The 15,637-nt window shown below is 38.5% G+C and overlaps 1 protein-coding gene across 25 annotated transcripts in view; it reads left to right on the plus strand.

The window, feature by feature from the left end:
* The window catches only part of SLC8A1 (solute carrier family 8 member A1), a 375,587-nt gene that overhangs the window by 304,608 nt on the left and 55,342 nt on the right, over nt 1–15,637 (plus strand). For 7 of the 25 annotated variants that reach the window (XM_072767223.1, XM_072767224.1, XM_072767221.1 and 4 more), the window contains exons 3-6: nt 3,981–4,087; nt 7,292–7,312; nt 7,746–7,763; nt 11,912–11,980. In XM_072767223.1, the coding sequence (XP_072623324.1) occupies nt 3,981–4,087; nt 7,292–7,312; nt 7,746–7,763; nt 11,912–11,980 (215 nt within the window). Of the gene's footprint in view, nt 1–3,980; nt 4,088–4,617; nt 4,722–7,291; nt 7,313–7,745; nt 7,764–11,911; nt 11,981–15,637 lie in introns of all 25 variants that reach the window. The other 18 variants (XM_072767234.1, XM_072767233.1, XM_072767231.1 and 15 more) reach the window with 7 other exon arrangements.

Consider the following 15,637-nt stretch of genomic DNA (forward strand, 5'->3'; position numbering starts at 1 on the left):
GATTTTGTGTGTGTGTGTGTGTGTGTGTGTTTTTTACCTCCACTAATAAAGTCACCTCTTTCTTTCCTTTCCCACCATCCACCTGAGTCACCACCAGACATATGAACTCCTTGGTAGAATGTTGGAAGGTGTTCAGATCTTTTAAAACCCATCAGATAAGAAAGCGACTTAGAAGTCAAGTGTAGATGTTAGTTTAGTATTACCAAAGGAAAAGCACTGCAAAAAAAATCGAAAGGAATGACCAGTATTTTTCCAATAAATGAATTGATCTTTTTAAATCAAATCCCTTTTTTTCCCTAGAAATGGAACAAAGATATATTTCCATAAAAATTTTGGCCATATTGAGAAATTACTTAGTGTTATATAAGATTTATAACTACTTTGCTGGTTTCCAGAAAACATAATTTTTATAGTACACTGTTCAACTTTAGAGAGATGTTTCAAAAATCAAGTGAAAAGTTCTCACTACCTTCTTCATAATTATGGTAGTTGAAAATCGCATGACATCAGTTTTTCTATTTGTTCCTTATTGGGGCTGTAAGAGTGCAAGAGTTGTCATTGGATGAAGGGCTGTGTCTACCTGACTGTTCTCTTGTTTTGGTTAACCTGTCAATCTAAAGAAATAAAACTTCACTGTGTCCTGTTGATAAAGAGAACAAAAGAACAGCCAACATGAATCTATGTTCTCAGGGAAAGAGAGTCCTTGTGACAAAGCAAAAGCCCCATGAATATAGGATTGGTGTGGCAATGTGGGAGGGGCAAGGGTAGGGGGGGAGAGGGTACAAATGGTAGGGCCCTTAAAGTCCCTTCAATCCTTGACATTCTATACTCACTGCAGAATTGTGAGGAACAGAGGTGGGCTTCTGCTGATTATCAAACTAGTATAACTGGAGTCCTCACCAAATGTGCCCCATCTCCTGTAACTTTCCATGTGATGGAAGAAGTGGCATTAGACTTTGGGAAGTGAGCAAGGGACAGCCTAAGGATATTTCCTTTAAAAATTACATTGGTTAATTTCACCTTTGATACCTTTGCTGAGGAGAGAAGCCAAAGGTGAACATTAGCAATCCCTCCTGATTTTTCCCTCTCTTGATTAAAGGGCTAATTCTTAAGGATTGACTTCATCCTGTCTCTTTAAATTGACTGAAAGTTCCTTTAATAAGCAAGTCTCCTATTAATAGTTTTACTATGCAAGAGCACCAAAATCAATTTATAATTTAATGGCTTCTCCTGTCAAGGACACTGCTGATAGTATTATTAATGATTTTCAAATAATACGCCATTATGCAAATCCCATCTATTTTAGGTGTCTTTTTCCAGGCACCTACAGAGGTACTGGTTCCTTTTTTCTTCTTTGATATTCCAGTGTCACAGTTATCAAATATGGAATCTCTAAGGATTATGATCCAATAAACAGTAAATAATCTAAAGATAAAATTTCAGTGCTTATCTTATTATACAAACAAATTGTGTGGGGCTTCATATTTCTGACACTCATTAGCTACTCAGAGTGTAGAAAATAAAGCTATTAAGACAATAGAGGATTGGATTTGCCAAGAATAAGAAACAATGTTATTTGGTTGTTTCTATTTATTTCTGAATGTGTGGTCATGTTGCTCTTTGGGAGTAAAACAGGTAGCCTTTTCTAAACAAAGGCTCACCCTGTTAGCCAGGCTACTCCAGCCATCTCTCCTGCACTCTATGTATGCAATCTAATAAAATATGTGATGAGATACAGGAGGGGTTGGGGTACAAGATGGAGAAAAAGAAGTCAAATGTTTTTAGGTAATATAAGTAAGAGCATTGCAACATGAAATCCATCTTAATGTACCTTATCATGAAGTGCCTTGATAACAAGTATTGGGTCATGATGTCCAGAAGATGGTAGCATGGCCCAGCCATTCTAATGCCCATCAATACTTTTCCATACTTGGTCTAATGGCTGATTGCTTTAGGAGAGATGTACAACTATACTTTATGAGACAGGAAGATAGAAATCAATATCCAAAATGCATAATTTTGATGACAAAGAAGATATACTTTTGGCAGGTTTTTGTAGAGTAAATTTGATTTCATTTATTTGTTTGTTTGTTTGTTTATTTAAAGATTTTATTTATTCATGACACAGAGAGAGAGAGAGAGAGGCAGAGACACAGGTAGAGGGAGAAGGAGGCCTCATGCAGGGAGCCTAATGTGGGACTCGATCCCGGGACTCCAGGATCATGCCCTGGGCCCAAGGCAGGTGCTAAATTGCTGAGCCACCCGGATCCCTGATTTCATTTATAATGTCAAATTCAATTCTGAAATAAAGAGCACATGTATCATTTCTTACATCTTCATTTATATGAAACTTGATGGCCTTGATCAATAATTTAAAATTTAAGGGAAAAAAGGGTACCTGGGTGGCTCAGTCAGTTAAATGTCTGACTCTGGATTTTGGCTCAGATCATAATCTCAGGATCATGAGATCGAGCCCCACATCGAGCTCTATGGTCAGCTTAAGATGTGCTCTCCTTTTCCCCAAGCCCCTCTCCCTCTCTTAAAAAAAAAAAAATTACAAACTAATTTCTTTCTAGAAGACCTAGAAAATTCCACCAAAACTAAATAATGTCCATGACTTTAAAACTATGTGTCTATGTAAACTGATTGTTTCAAAACCTTTAGTCAGAAATGTTCTTGGCCAGTGTTCCTAGAAAAAAAAATTTTCAAGGGCAAACAAGTGTTTTGGAGCCTCTGAGTAAGTGGTAATATAGGAAGTAATTAAGCCCTTATTACTTAGAAGGTGACATTATTAGATTTATTTTCAGAGTCATCAGGCTTATGGGAAATTGAGATTTGTGTAATATTTGCATTTGTCCTACTGTCTACCAGTCACTCAAAACCAGAGGACCTAAGGCTAGAAGCGCTAATGAATAGATTATGGGAAAATTTTTAACTAAATGCCTTGCTGTATGGGTGAAGTTGGAAAGTAGTGTAAATAGTATATTATGTCAAAGTTGAAACTCAGCTTTGGAGGGATAAAAATAACTATAACATCATGACTCCACACCTTTCAAAACAGCTCTTGGGAGCCCTCAGCTTTCATCTTTATAAAGACAAATAAAATATGAACATCTTCCCCTTGTGATCTAGGTGGAAAATCTGCTAGCCTGAATTAAGAGTTTGATTCTAGGACATTGGGTGGGACAAGATAAAAGCGTTTGATTTTATTTTGGTTTATTTTTTTTATTTTTATTTATTTTTTAAATTTATTCATGAGAGACAGAGAGAGAGAGAGAGAGAAAGAGAGGCAGAGACACAGGCAGAAGGAGAAGCAGGTTCCATGCAGGGAACCCGATGTGGGACTCTATCCAGGGTCTCCAGGATCACGCCCTGGGCCAAAGTTGGTGCTAAACTGCTGAGCCACCCAGGCTGCCGTGATTTTATTTTGTGATGGTCTTATACATTTATTACTTTAATAACATTTTATTACAAAAATATTACGTTTGGAAATACAGTAAAACAGAATGAAGGCAAAAAAAAAAAAAAAAAAAAGACCCATAAGCCTATCACTCACAGGTAACCTCTGTTGATATTTTGATCTGATTTAATGATTTGTTCTAAAGGAGTGAATTCCAGGGCACAGCTCAGAGAATCCTACAGTTTAAGGCATTTACTAAATAAATATATTTTTTTCTTTTCTTATTATTGTGATCTGTGTTCTTCTGCTTTTCCTTCTCATGATGATGATGAACCTCTCAGTCCTGAGTGCTATATATTTTCTAAAATCATTCCATGACCTTGGGCAGGGGTACGTTGGGTAACCTCTCGGTCCTTCAGACCTACCCCATACCCACTCTGGAAGAACAAAGTCACAGTACAGACGTTTCTCAGTTACCATTTGGAAGTGCAGCTCGTTAACCTTGCTTTCCTCTTCTCTATGTCCCTTCTCCTCTTTCCTCTTCCCCTTGTACGTCAATTTCTATTCTTCTCTGTTTCAGCAAAACAATATCAGTCAAGGTAATTGATGATGAGGAGTATGAGAAAAACAAGACCTTCTTCCTTGAGATTGGAGAGCCCCGCCTGGTGGAGATGAGTGAGAAGAAAGGTGGGGGAGCTGCTCCAGGGCTGAGCCCAACAGCTTCTGCTGGCCTGTGCCACCCCTGGATGCCTGCACTCTTCAGACATGACTCACAACACACACATCCCTCCGCCTATGTAACAGGGCATAGATCTCGCCCCAGGGCCACCGTGGGCTCCATTGGCCACTTGGGCCACTCTGCACATTGCAGGTCCAAGATAGGAATTTTCAACACAGCCAATCAGGCCTCCATTTCTGGGAAAGGTGGTGCTGATACTCACCATGCCAAAATGAAGCCAATTTTCTGATTTCTCTTCCTAAGTTGGGGTGCTTCCTGACACCAAATGGAAGCAGGAAGAATGTGCAAAAGTGGTGAATGAGAAGACCTCACAGGGGGCCAGCTGAGAGTAGCCATGATGCCCTATTACATACTTCTGGAGGTCCATGTGTTGCCAGTTCTCCCTGCATAACATCACAGTAACATGCAGCTTGGTGAACACCTAGCATGAGCGTGTGACTCCAACCATTTGTTTTGCCTTTGTCTTGTGTTCCCACAGGAAGATCATTACCATTAGAATATTTGACCGTGAGGAATATGAGAAAGAGTGCAGTTTCTCCCTTGTGCTTGAGGAACCAAAATGGATAAGAAGAGGAATGAAAGGTGTGAGAGTATACAAAGACATACCAGCGAGAAATTGTACTCTTCTCTCTCCGTGTCTCCTACTCTCACACTTAACTCTCTCCTCTTCCTCGGCTCCAAGTACTATCCTTCATTTCCTTTGAAGCTTTAACAGTTTCATCTCCCTTCCCTAATCCACAAGTGCACCCAGCAATGCCCATTTTCTTCAAGAAATGCCCACTAACGTTGATTGAAACCAGATTTAAGAAATACATGAGGGATTTCTGTAATTCAGAAGGAATGATCTAAAAGCATGATTTCTGTGTTCAGTTATTTACTACTCAGGGATCATTCTAGAATATTCTTCCAACTTCTAAATCTCCCCTTGAATGTTAGTGATAAAGACTACTTAACTTAATCCCTATGAGTAGTGACAGAGGAGTCAAATGGCAGCTAATAGGAACTTTCAGAAGAATTCAATAATTATGATTCTTTAGACAATCCAGTTTTCAAATAATATATATTTCATAGAACAAAGATCCTAGGAGAGTAGTGTTATCCACATTCTAGCATTCATTTTGGCCTAAGATATTTTATACCATCAAATATGACATTTCAAAGGGACCAGATGTAGCAAACTATAGTCCTACAAATTTTCTTTAGTAGGAATGATATGTTCCTTCAGGAAGAATTTAGCCCTTGCTTACGGCCTAGCCAGCCTTATGCTCCAAAATGTTTTGGTCCTTATAGAATTGACAAATTTCTAACATGTATAGTAAAAAAAGAAAAAAAAATAAACGGCAGTATCCTTACAACTAGATTTCTTTTTAGTTGATTTGTACTTATATATTTTAAAGACAATATTTGAACAAAAAAGCCAATTTCTTTTCCTCTTTGACTTATTCCTATTTTCTATGGCCTATTTTTGATAAGGAAGGACAAGAATTTTATACCACCCTTAAAGATAATTTTTTATTTTGAATTATTACAAAGGCTTCCTACAATTATCCTCTAATAGTGGCCATTTTAAAGAGATTATGTAATTATATGTAAAATGGGCATACTACACATGAATAGCTCTTACTCATTGCATCTGAACAATTGATGACTAGCATAGAAGTTGATCAGATGGACCACTTTGTAAAAAATTTAGACTTTTACATGTAAAGAAAAATGTCAAAATATAGGACTAATTCCTATATTGACACAACATTTGGGGGAATTTAATCTCACATTTGTAAGAAACTCACTGATGGACTTCAGAGTCCATCAGGAAAGAAAAAGAAAAGAAAAGAAAAGAAATGTATGTCTCTGACCTACTCATGTCATAAATGGTAACAGGAGCCTTTTGGAATGATGGAGAAAGGAGCACTGGGGACCCATTTTAATGCAGCCTGTTTCATATGCTTCTTAGGCAGTAGGCAGAAGAAAAAGACACTAGAAAACCAAGTTGATTTCTTACAAAGATGGGATCAAAAGTGCCTTATTAATATACAGGAAAAAAAGCACTTACTTCTGAATGTATTCCTCCAAAACACTCTTTTTTATATAAAGGAAGAGTATCTTGGATATGGCTCTTTCAATTGTCATTTTAGTAAAATATGCCCTCATGTAAAAGCAAATTAAAATTCCTTGATAGCACTATGTGGTTTCACACCCTCCAAGTGGTTTCTTGGAACTACAAATAAAATACTAACTTCTTTTATAAAGTATCCTCTAATGCCACCACCATTAGCAGCAAAATGGGGCTGAAAACATAATTGTAGCATTTCCCTCCACATCTACTGAAGAAATTTATATAATATGTTTAGCTAGGTAGCTTTCACCAAAATAAAGTGCTACTGTATACTCTGGGTTTAAAGCACCTAACCTGAAAGACAAATTATGGATGTCTTCTCCTCTAGCCTGCCTTGTCAGTGTCCATGGATCCTTGTGTCCACAAGAAGTATAGTGGTTGTCCAGTTGTAATATGCAGAAGTCATAGATAAGGACACACAAATAAGTGCAAATTCCTGGGACTCAAGTTTTGAGGATTTAAGAAACATTACTTGAGGGCCAAGGAATACCATACAAAATAGAACCTCCAGATCTTGGGCCAAAGTCCCCTTCAGGCAGGGCAACCAAAATGGAGTTTCCTGAAATGTTTTATCTGTTTTCATTGAACAAAAGGTATAACACCTGAGATCCTGGATGATTTAAGACTTCCTATGTTGAAGTCAGTAAGTCCTGGGCAATGTTTAATGAGGAAGACTCACTCAAATGAGGTTAAGATTAACTTCATTAAACGTTTCTACTCTATTTGGTAAACTTGATATATATACATACTATATGTAAACATATATAGTAGAAATGTTTTATTAAATGCCAAGAAATAAGAGATGAGGTGAATTGTATACATATATATCAGTCATACACATTTAAAAAAAATCAGTGTTGGGATTGTTTATTGGAAAATTCCCATTGTCACATTTCCTTGGGATGCACCCATGTTAGCAGTGGCTTCCTACCACTGGAATCAGATCTGCCTGGATTTCTTTCTGCTGATATTCCTCTTACTTTCATTATTCATCTGGTCTCTTATTCTGTGTTGTCTTTGTCTGTTTCCTTCACAGCCCTGTTATTGAATGAGCTTGGTAAGCATTTCATTTCTTCCATTTCCTTTCCATTTCTCTGGGTGATTTTCCATGAATGTCAGGTGATACAGTAGTTTTCTGACTTTTATTTCTATTGATTTACTAGCAAGATTGTTGTTTAGGGCCATTACCTCATTTTTGTGTAGGTTAGATAGCTTATATTCCATTTTTAGTTTATACAATCTTTTTTAAAAACCAGTGATTGCTCAGGGATGCACAAGAATTAAATTTGTGCACTAAATCCCATTAACCTTAAAAGAATGAGTAGTGATTAGATCATGAATGGATATTTTCAGATCTTTCATAATTGTAAATATAATCTGGCAAGTTTTTGTATCTTGGATGGGTGGTCAGGCAGTCCAATGTCACAGGTATTTGTTATTTAGCATGTAAGTTAAATAAATTGTAACATTTATTCTTTTTTCTTTTTTAGGTGGCTTCACAATAACAGGTAGGAATTTTTAAAGCTAATGACGTCAATTTTTGTTTTGCTTTCTTTTTTTGCCATATGTTGTTTACATTTTTAAAAATCATTTCTCATTTTTTATTTTCTTTTAATGAAGGAAAATACCTGTATGGTAAGACAGTTTTTTTTTTTTTAATGTTCTTCATTTCCCCCAAATGCCTTTAAAAAATCAAACCAAAACCACATTTTATGTAACCTACCTTAACATTTAGCTGTGGCACATGGTGTGCTTTTGCTGATTTTACACATTTAACATTTTACACATTAACTGTGTGTTGTATTTATGTACAAACAAATTTGTATGGAGAACCTGTAATTGTTCACATTTTGATTCTGGTCTATTTGTAAATATTCACATAGCACTGATGATGTGTGACATATTCGGCTATATGCTTCAGAGCACCAGACTAAATAAGACAATTGCTGGCCTCAAGGAAACTTAGCAGTTGACATCCAGGACTGTTCCATGGCCCAAACTTCAGCTCCTAATAATACATGATGCCCTGTTGACAGAGAACAGAGCAGTCCCTTCCCCTCATCCCAGGACACCAATCTGAGCCCCTTTGGGAAATTCGAGCATTATTAACATGACCACTTGAAGTGCATTACAAAGTGCTCTATACAAACCCAAGATGTCACTCAAAAAGTTTAAAACTCTTAAATTCATACTGGTATCCAGCCTGTGTAAATCACAATACTTAGTACAACTCTAAAGTTATTTTCTTGTGTACAGAAGGAGGTGTCTCCTTACAGTTTCCTCTCTTCTGACCCTAAGTATTTTCCCACCCTTTCAGAATCATCTATGCAGATTTAGAGAGAGAAATATCAAATGGCAGGGGTAATGTGTCTGAAGCTGCAGGTTGACGATATCTCTAAAGGCATCCTAATGGCCATGGCATTTTCTGATATATTGTGGAGATATCACTTCTGTAATTATTATTTTTTTTCTGAAATCAGCTGAACCAAAATATTTAAGGAAGGAAATGCTCCTTAAAACTCCAATTTTTGCAAATGCCATGGTAGGGAAGTTGAGGCTTAATTAAACCACTGTTCTTGTAAATTCATTATTAGGTAGTTCCAACATGCTTCTGTCCAAAGTAGAACTTTCTGAATATGAGCAATTTCACAGGGGCTCTTTTCTCTCCAGTGTTTCTCTCCCAACACCACATTTAATGGAAAAATGATCCACACTCTCTCAGAGACATGCAAATTGAAAAGGAAGAAAATGTTAACAGGACAAGCCCTAGTAGAGGATTTTAAAAATCTGAACCAGCTGAAGCTCTCTCCCAGGTCAAATCTCCCTGATTGTGCACTGCTGAAGATGCTATTTTTGAACATAATGCAGGAATTTACATTTATTTTAAAAATTGTTATCTTCTTTTTCTCATCCCATCATTTTAACTCACTGAAGCCTTCTTGGAAATATTCTATTCCTGGCACCCAATAAGTTGGTTATCCTTGTGAGATTTGAGGGAGGTAGAAATTGGGCAAAGCAGCCTTCATGGCTTCTGAAGTAATTAGAAAGAAAAAAGCTAAACATTGTGGAAATATTGTAGTGTCTAGCAGCATCTTCAGCACTATGCAGCCTGATAATGAGATCTTCACTAAAAATCTTTGGCTATAGAAAGCCTTGTTAAATGCATTGATGTATTTAGATATTTTCCTGTTTTCCTTATTGAATATGTCAGAATTTTGCTTTTAGGGCCTTCCTTCCACATCACTTGAAGTATCTTCCCTTTTAAGTATCTAGGTAATAACAGAATCCTAGTTTTATTTTCTCAGAAACTGTTCATATCATGTTTTAGAATATCTGTCCAGTCGTGTCCAACATTTCCTGCTGTGGACATATCTTGCATTTGAGAGAACAGAATCACTTCCTCCAAATATCTCTATCATTTCATATACTTAGTTCGTTAAGTTCTTTCTTAATGGCTTCAATTTGAAATAACAGCTTTTCTATTGTTGCCATCTCTTCCCAACACTTGAAATTGATACAGTTAGAACAAGATAATGTTCTAAAGCTCTCTGGGAATTTCTACATTGGCCTGTTCTTCTCACTGTGTATGACCCTTCTTCTCTCAATCCAGGTCAGAGAGCCTGGGATCCACTCTAGATATACAGATGCCCTGGGGAAGTTTCTAAAACTTAGGTCTACACAGTGAAAAGCAGCTTTAAGTCTAAAGAACTTTTCTTTGAAGTCAATTTGAAGCTTTGAAGTCAAGGCTTTGAGATGTAGGGGCAATAGAGAAGAATTAATCTAGCCCTTGGACACTGCCTGCAGCTTTTATGTGGTCTTGTGCAGCTAAGTGTGAAAGTCTAAATTTGAAGCAGAATATATGGAAATTGAAAAAGTCATTTGGTCCACAGCCCAATATATTTCAGAGATTTCATTAGTTGTGGACATTAAGTGCTGGAGGTGATTTTGGAATTCGCAAATCTTTGCGTGTTGCTCCTAGACCTTGCCTCGTTGAAAGGCCCTGTTGGAACCTATGACCTCATTGTCCCTTGACCTTTTAGCCATATAACATGATAACCCCCTATACATTATAGCTTGTTAGAGTTTGTAAAGCATTTCTTATTCATTATATAATTTAATCTTCAGCCTTGCAGAGTAAGAGTTTACTGTTCTCACTTATAGGGAGGAAATGAAGGTTGAAAGTGATTAATCAGTCTATGCCCACATCACCCATCTAGGGTTCTGGCCCTCTGACTTTAAGTCCACAGCCATTTGATGTCTTTCATGTCCTCCCTTTCAATCTCTTTATTCCTACCCCTATCTTAACGCGTTGGCAATCCAAAGTCCAGATATGTCCTATGAATGCCACCAGTGTGAATTCTAGTCAAATGAAACATGAGGGGGGCCCCCAAAGGGGGAAGCTAGAGCACATTAATTTGGATTGTTTAATAAAATTAAGTATTCTGGTTCAATCTGTTTGTCTAATTCCCCAAACAGGCAGTCATAGAGTTATAAATTTTTTTAAAGATTTTATTTATTTATTCATGAGAGACAGAGAGAGAGAGAGAGATGCAGAGATACAGGCAGAGGGAGAAGCAGGCTCCATGCAGGGAGCCTGATGTGGGACTCAATCCCGGGACTCCAGGATCACTCCCTGGGCTGAAGGTAGGCACTTAACCACTGAACCACCCAGGGATACCCATAGAGTTATAAATTAAAAATCAATATAGTTCTTTAAAGGTTGCTCTCCCAAATGTATTATGGTCATCATATAGACTTAACAAGGTCTATGGCGGTTTAAGAAAGCCAAAGTATGAAAATTCTGAGAGTTTAAGACATTTCAATCACTGCAGTACCTAAGGTAGAGGAACAAATCCTTTTCAACTTTGGCTTCATTTACAATTGAGGAAACTGAGTCTCAGAGAAGAGAAATGCTTTCCCCAAATTTAGATGGCAAGCATATGGCAGAGTTGGTACCAAGTCCCAATCTCACAATTCTCAGCTTAGTTCTAGGTAGCTCTTCATAGAAGCCAGCAGCGGGTAGATTTGGCAGTCAGATGAGCCAGGAGTTTAATGAAGACCCTCGGCCTAAGTACCCCCAGTTACTGTGATGATAGCATACCCTTGCAACACCTACAGTATATTAAACATTCTCCTGTTCGGACTGCTCAGGAAATAAATAAGCATGTTCCCAGTTACTCAACCCTCAAACAAACCTGTAATACAGATGGAGCAGGTACTACTATCCCCATTTACAGGTGGGAAAACTGGGGAAATGGCCTGCTCAAGGCCATGTCATTGGCACCAATAGGCTTCCAAACCAGGTTACCTGTCATTGTACTAAGTGCTTTCCATTGTTTCATGATGCCTCTAGAAGCAATAACTTGAAGGACAAGAATACTCCACTTCAGATGCCTGCAGGAATCTAGCTGCACCCCCTCCCAAGGAGTATGTGGCTCATTCACATAATCTGGTTTGACTCATAGAACACTTGACCCATTTATTTGCTCACTTCTGCAGCCTCCATAGGAGTGGCCTCTAACTACTCAAACCCCAAACTAACACTGCTTGTGATATGTGCATCTGGGTGTGATGTTTAGCTTACTAATTCCACAAAGCTCTGGTGGTAAACCAACACAGTCCATCCTGCTGATTTTCTGCCTATCCTTTTCGCTAGGCCAACCTGTCTTCCGGAAAGTTCATGCTAGAGAACATCCGATTCCCTCTACTGTAATCACCATTGCAGGTACTCGTTGCATCATGGTCCTTGAAAAACCAGTTTGATTAGCTTGAAGTTAACTGCCTTCCGATTGTTCTTTAAGTCTTTAGCCATTAAAGTAACACAATTTGGCCCCCATCCCCACTAGAACATTGCTAAATAATGCAGTGGCTTCTCTGAAGCTCCAAGTATGGAGAGACAGCAACAAAACACAAACCTATCCATGCAGGACAGGAGGCATGGTAGAGGAAGCCATGTGGACCTGCAGAGAAGATTGACCCCCATGGCCTCTCCTTCTCAAGTTTCAATATAATGCAGATTTCTTACAAATCTTGCTTCTCAAGCATGGGTTGTTAATTCCAAGTATAATGCAGTTTCTTTAAAAGCAAGCTGTATTTCTTTCCAGAGCCTGCCTTTCTTGCCTCCAGGCAATATGCTAGCCACATATGCACAGATGATGGTACATCTGTGGAGGTTCTCCAAAGGGAACATTGCCAAGATGACCAGAGGATCACACAACCATCCCAGATCCACTGTAAGCTTAGAGCCCGGGCATCTCTAAGTCTGGATGAGGATAGGGATATTTATTCCTCAGTCATCCCCATCGCCATCACTGGCCATGGTGGTAGAAACATTTCCTCCTTTCCTCATCCTCACATCCCACTTCCCAACTCCATAATCATAATACCCAGACCTGACTACAGACTTGTTATAGAATATTCTCGTGGAAATAAATAGGCCAGTCTTTTTAGGCTCTAACCACAGAGGCCAATCAGGTGCTGAAAACTGTCAAGAGGTCTCTACTTTCAGACTTGTCAGCACAGATCTAAGTGAAGGATTAAAATAACCTTGAGCAAATTATCCCAGTGCTGTCCTTGTACCCCTTCCCAAATCTGACATTGTTGGTTAAGATTAAAGATTGCAACTATGTGAAAGAATAGCAACAGTAGCTCCTCGGTGCAGACCTGCATGTGGCTTGTACTGTTTTCTAATAGGGAGTCTCACTCTGAGCCCTTCACCTCTTAGAGCACTGCTGCTTCAAAAAGCAGCCGAGCCAGAGAGCATTAGCAGCAGCTTTTTCAAAGATCCCAGATACCTATTAGCTTCTGTTACTTGTCATTTGCAAAATCAATTACTCAAAAAGAAGGAAGGTCCTATACTGCTGGCTTTATCACAGGATAGTTTATGTCATGTCAATATGGATTTTAACAGTAGGTATTAATGTATTAATTATCCATTTGATCCTCAAGTTGTATTAGTTAAGACTCTGATGTTATGTGACTTATTATCAACTTCTCCATAAAATATGGAGAATTTAAAAAGTATACATGTATGTGTGTGGAGAGACAGAGGCAGAGAACGAATTTTCTGTCTTAGAAGCAAAACTAAAACCACAATGTGCTGTCACTGGGCATAAATAAGGAGGTGAAACTGGCTTGGCCAGAGTAAAATGGACTGTATTTGCTCCAGCATTCAAAGTGAAAAGGAAATCAAAACAAAACAAAAAACAAAGTGAAAGGGAAACAAACATAATAGACAATCCAAAAATAGGGTGTTAAACTATGTCCCTAATCAATAAAAGATATCTACAGAGAGGACACTTTTTAAAAAATAGACCCAGCTCTCTTTGCCAGCATCAAAAATCTGTACCATAGAAACTAATTTATCAGTATCATGTAGAGCAACAATAGGATTTATCCAGTTGCCTCCTATCTGCTGCATATCATTCTGTCTTAAATGTTCATGACATTTATTAAGTGAAAATAGCCCTGACCCTTCTGTGACATTATGCCTTTGTGCTTTGACTTCTGTCTGCATGGAAAGGCCCTTCTTCCTGTACCACCTCCTGCCCAAATTTAGCACCACCTTCCCCTGGTAAGCTTCTCTGTAGATTTCAACGCGAATTTCATGTATTTCCTCTTTCCTGAAGCCTTCCCTGACTCCCTAACGTAGAGCAAGCTGCTTCCCCACCCTGATCCCTCAGCCCTCGCCTTGCTACACTAGAAGTTGTCCCATCTCTATGCCTCACTTCCCATGTGAACAATGAACAAAGGATTTTTATATGCATAGAGCAAATGTCAGGAACTAGTTACAGACATAATGGCACCAAATAAGCATTTCTTTCTGATCAGAAGGATTGAAAGATGATTTAAAAGGGAATAGCCTTTTTAATTACTGTGATTTGATTTCATTTACTACCATGTCCATGTATCTAATACCATGTTCCAAATAATTTCATTTTGTGAAATGTGGCATTAAACAATGCAACCACCTCACCTTTCTTTTGTAATCTCCCCGATTTTCTACCTAAGTTGCCTTGAGTCCCATTTAAAGCAACTTACCATTTATAAATAAACAACAGAAAAGAAAGCCAAAATAAATATTCTCTCCCAGTGGCTTTGCAATTCAAATAATAAGCCCAGGTGTTCTTCTGGAAAAATAATTTTAATTTGATGTACGTCTCTAAGACATCCATGTTCAGTCAAGGTTTTGAACAGACACTAACATAACATACTGCTTAGAAACTACCACTAACCTTTTCCTGGGACCAAGGATCAGAAAGCAGTGGGAATCACAATGTGATGGATTTGAGCACTGGGTTGACTGGAAATCACAAATTTTAGCCTATCACTTCCTTGACTACACACACATAATTTCAAGGACAGATGTTGTGGACACCAGTTGGAACCCTTGTCTTCTCTTGGGTCATAACTTCCCACGCCTACTATAAAACGCATTACAACTTCTACATTTAAAATTGCAACTCTCCTTTGCATCTGCTAACTTTCAGCAGTTTTTGGCCAGTCCAAAATCACTTATTTTTAGTCTTCATCTAATTTCTTTGGGGCCCTGTGAAAACTGGGGATAGAAAAATCAGATTCTAAAGTATTCCTTTAGGAAGACACTATTGAGTACATATTAAAGAATTAATTAATATGCTACTTTCTACTTTTGCCTTGGGTTTATTTAGACACTAGGTTATGTAAAATGCTAGCAGTGTCCCTAGCGTATCTGCTCCATGCCATAGCAGTGAACAACTGGCCTTGGAACCAGTTCTCTACAAAATTTGCTAGAGCATCATATGGAACCACCACAGCAGGGTCCTCAGCAAAGGGAAACCATGTCTTTGGAGGGAATGGGAGGTGTGGACTCCCATAGAGCTGATACCTACATGCAAAAGGCAAGAAGAGTAGGCTGTAAATCCCTCCCCTTCTCAAGTTTCCTCAGTCAACAGATTCCTACTGCAGGCAGTTTACCTGGAAAGTTCTAGAAGCAAAGGTATCAGCACTGAGGTCTTTCCATACCACCCATACTACTTCCTTCGAGATGAGGTACACTTGACTTGACTCTGAGGGGAAGTAACCTGGCTTGTTCCAGCATTCTGTGCCTGAAGGGTAAGCAGGTAGAGTGATTACAGGAATAGTGTTTGGCCTTCACATGTGCATGGCCTTTTCAGTCTGGGATTTATCCTAATGACCTTCACAAAAAGAGGAGCCATCTGTGAGCTTCCCCCCCACCCCTTAATGGACTCTCAAGTCCATCAACATTTTCTTAACACCCACTAGCCTCTCCTGGAGTGTCAGCTACATGGTGGTTCTGGAAATAATCACACTCACATGGTGAGTAGTATTAACTCCCAAAGGCATCACCTTTGCCCTCCCTATTTACTTTAAGATGAACGTG

The sequence above is a fragment of the Vulpes vulpes genome, chromosome 8, assembly GCF_048418805.1.
Source record: "Vulpes vulpes isolate BD-2025 chromosome 8, VulVul3, whole genome shotgun sequence".
Lineage (NCBI taxonomy): Eukaryota > Metazoa > Chordata > Mammalia > Carnivora > Canidae > Vulpes > Vulpes vulpes.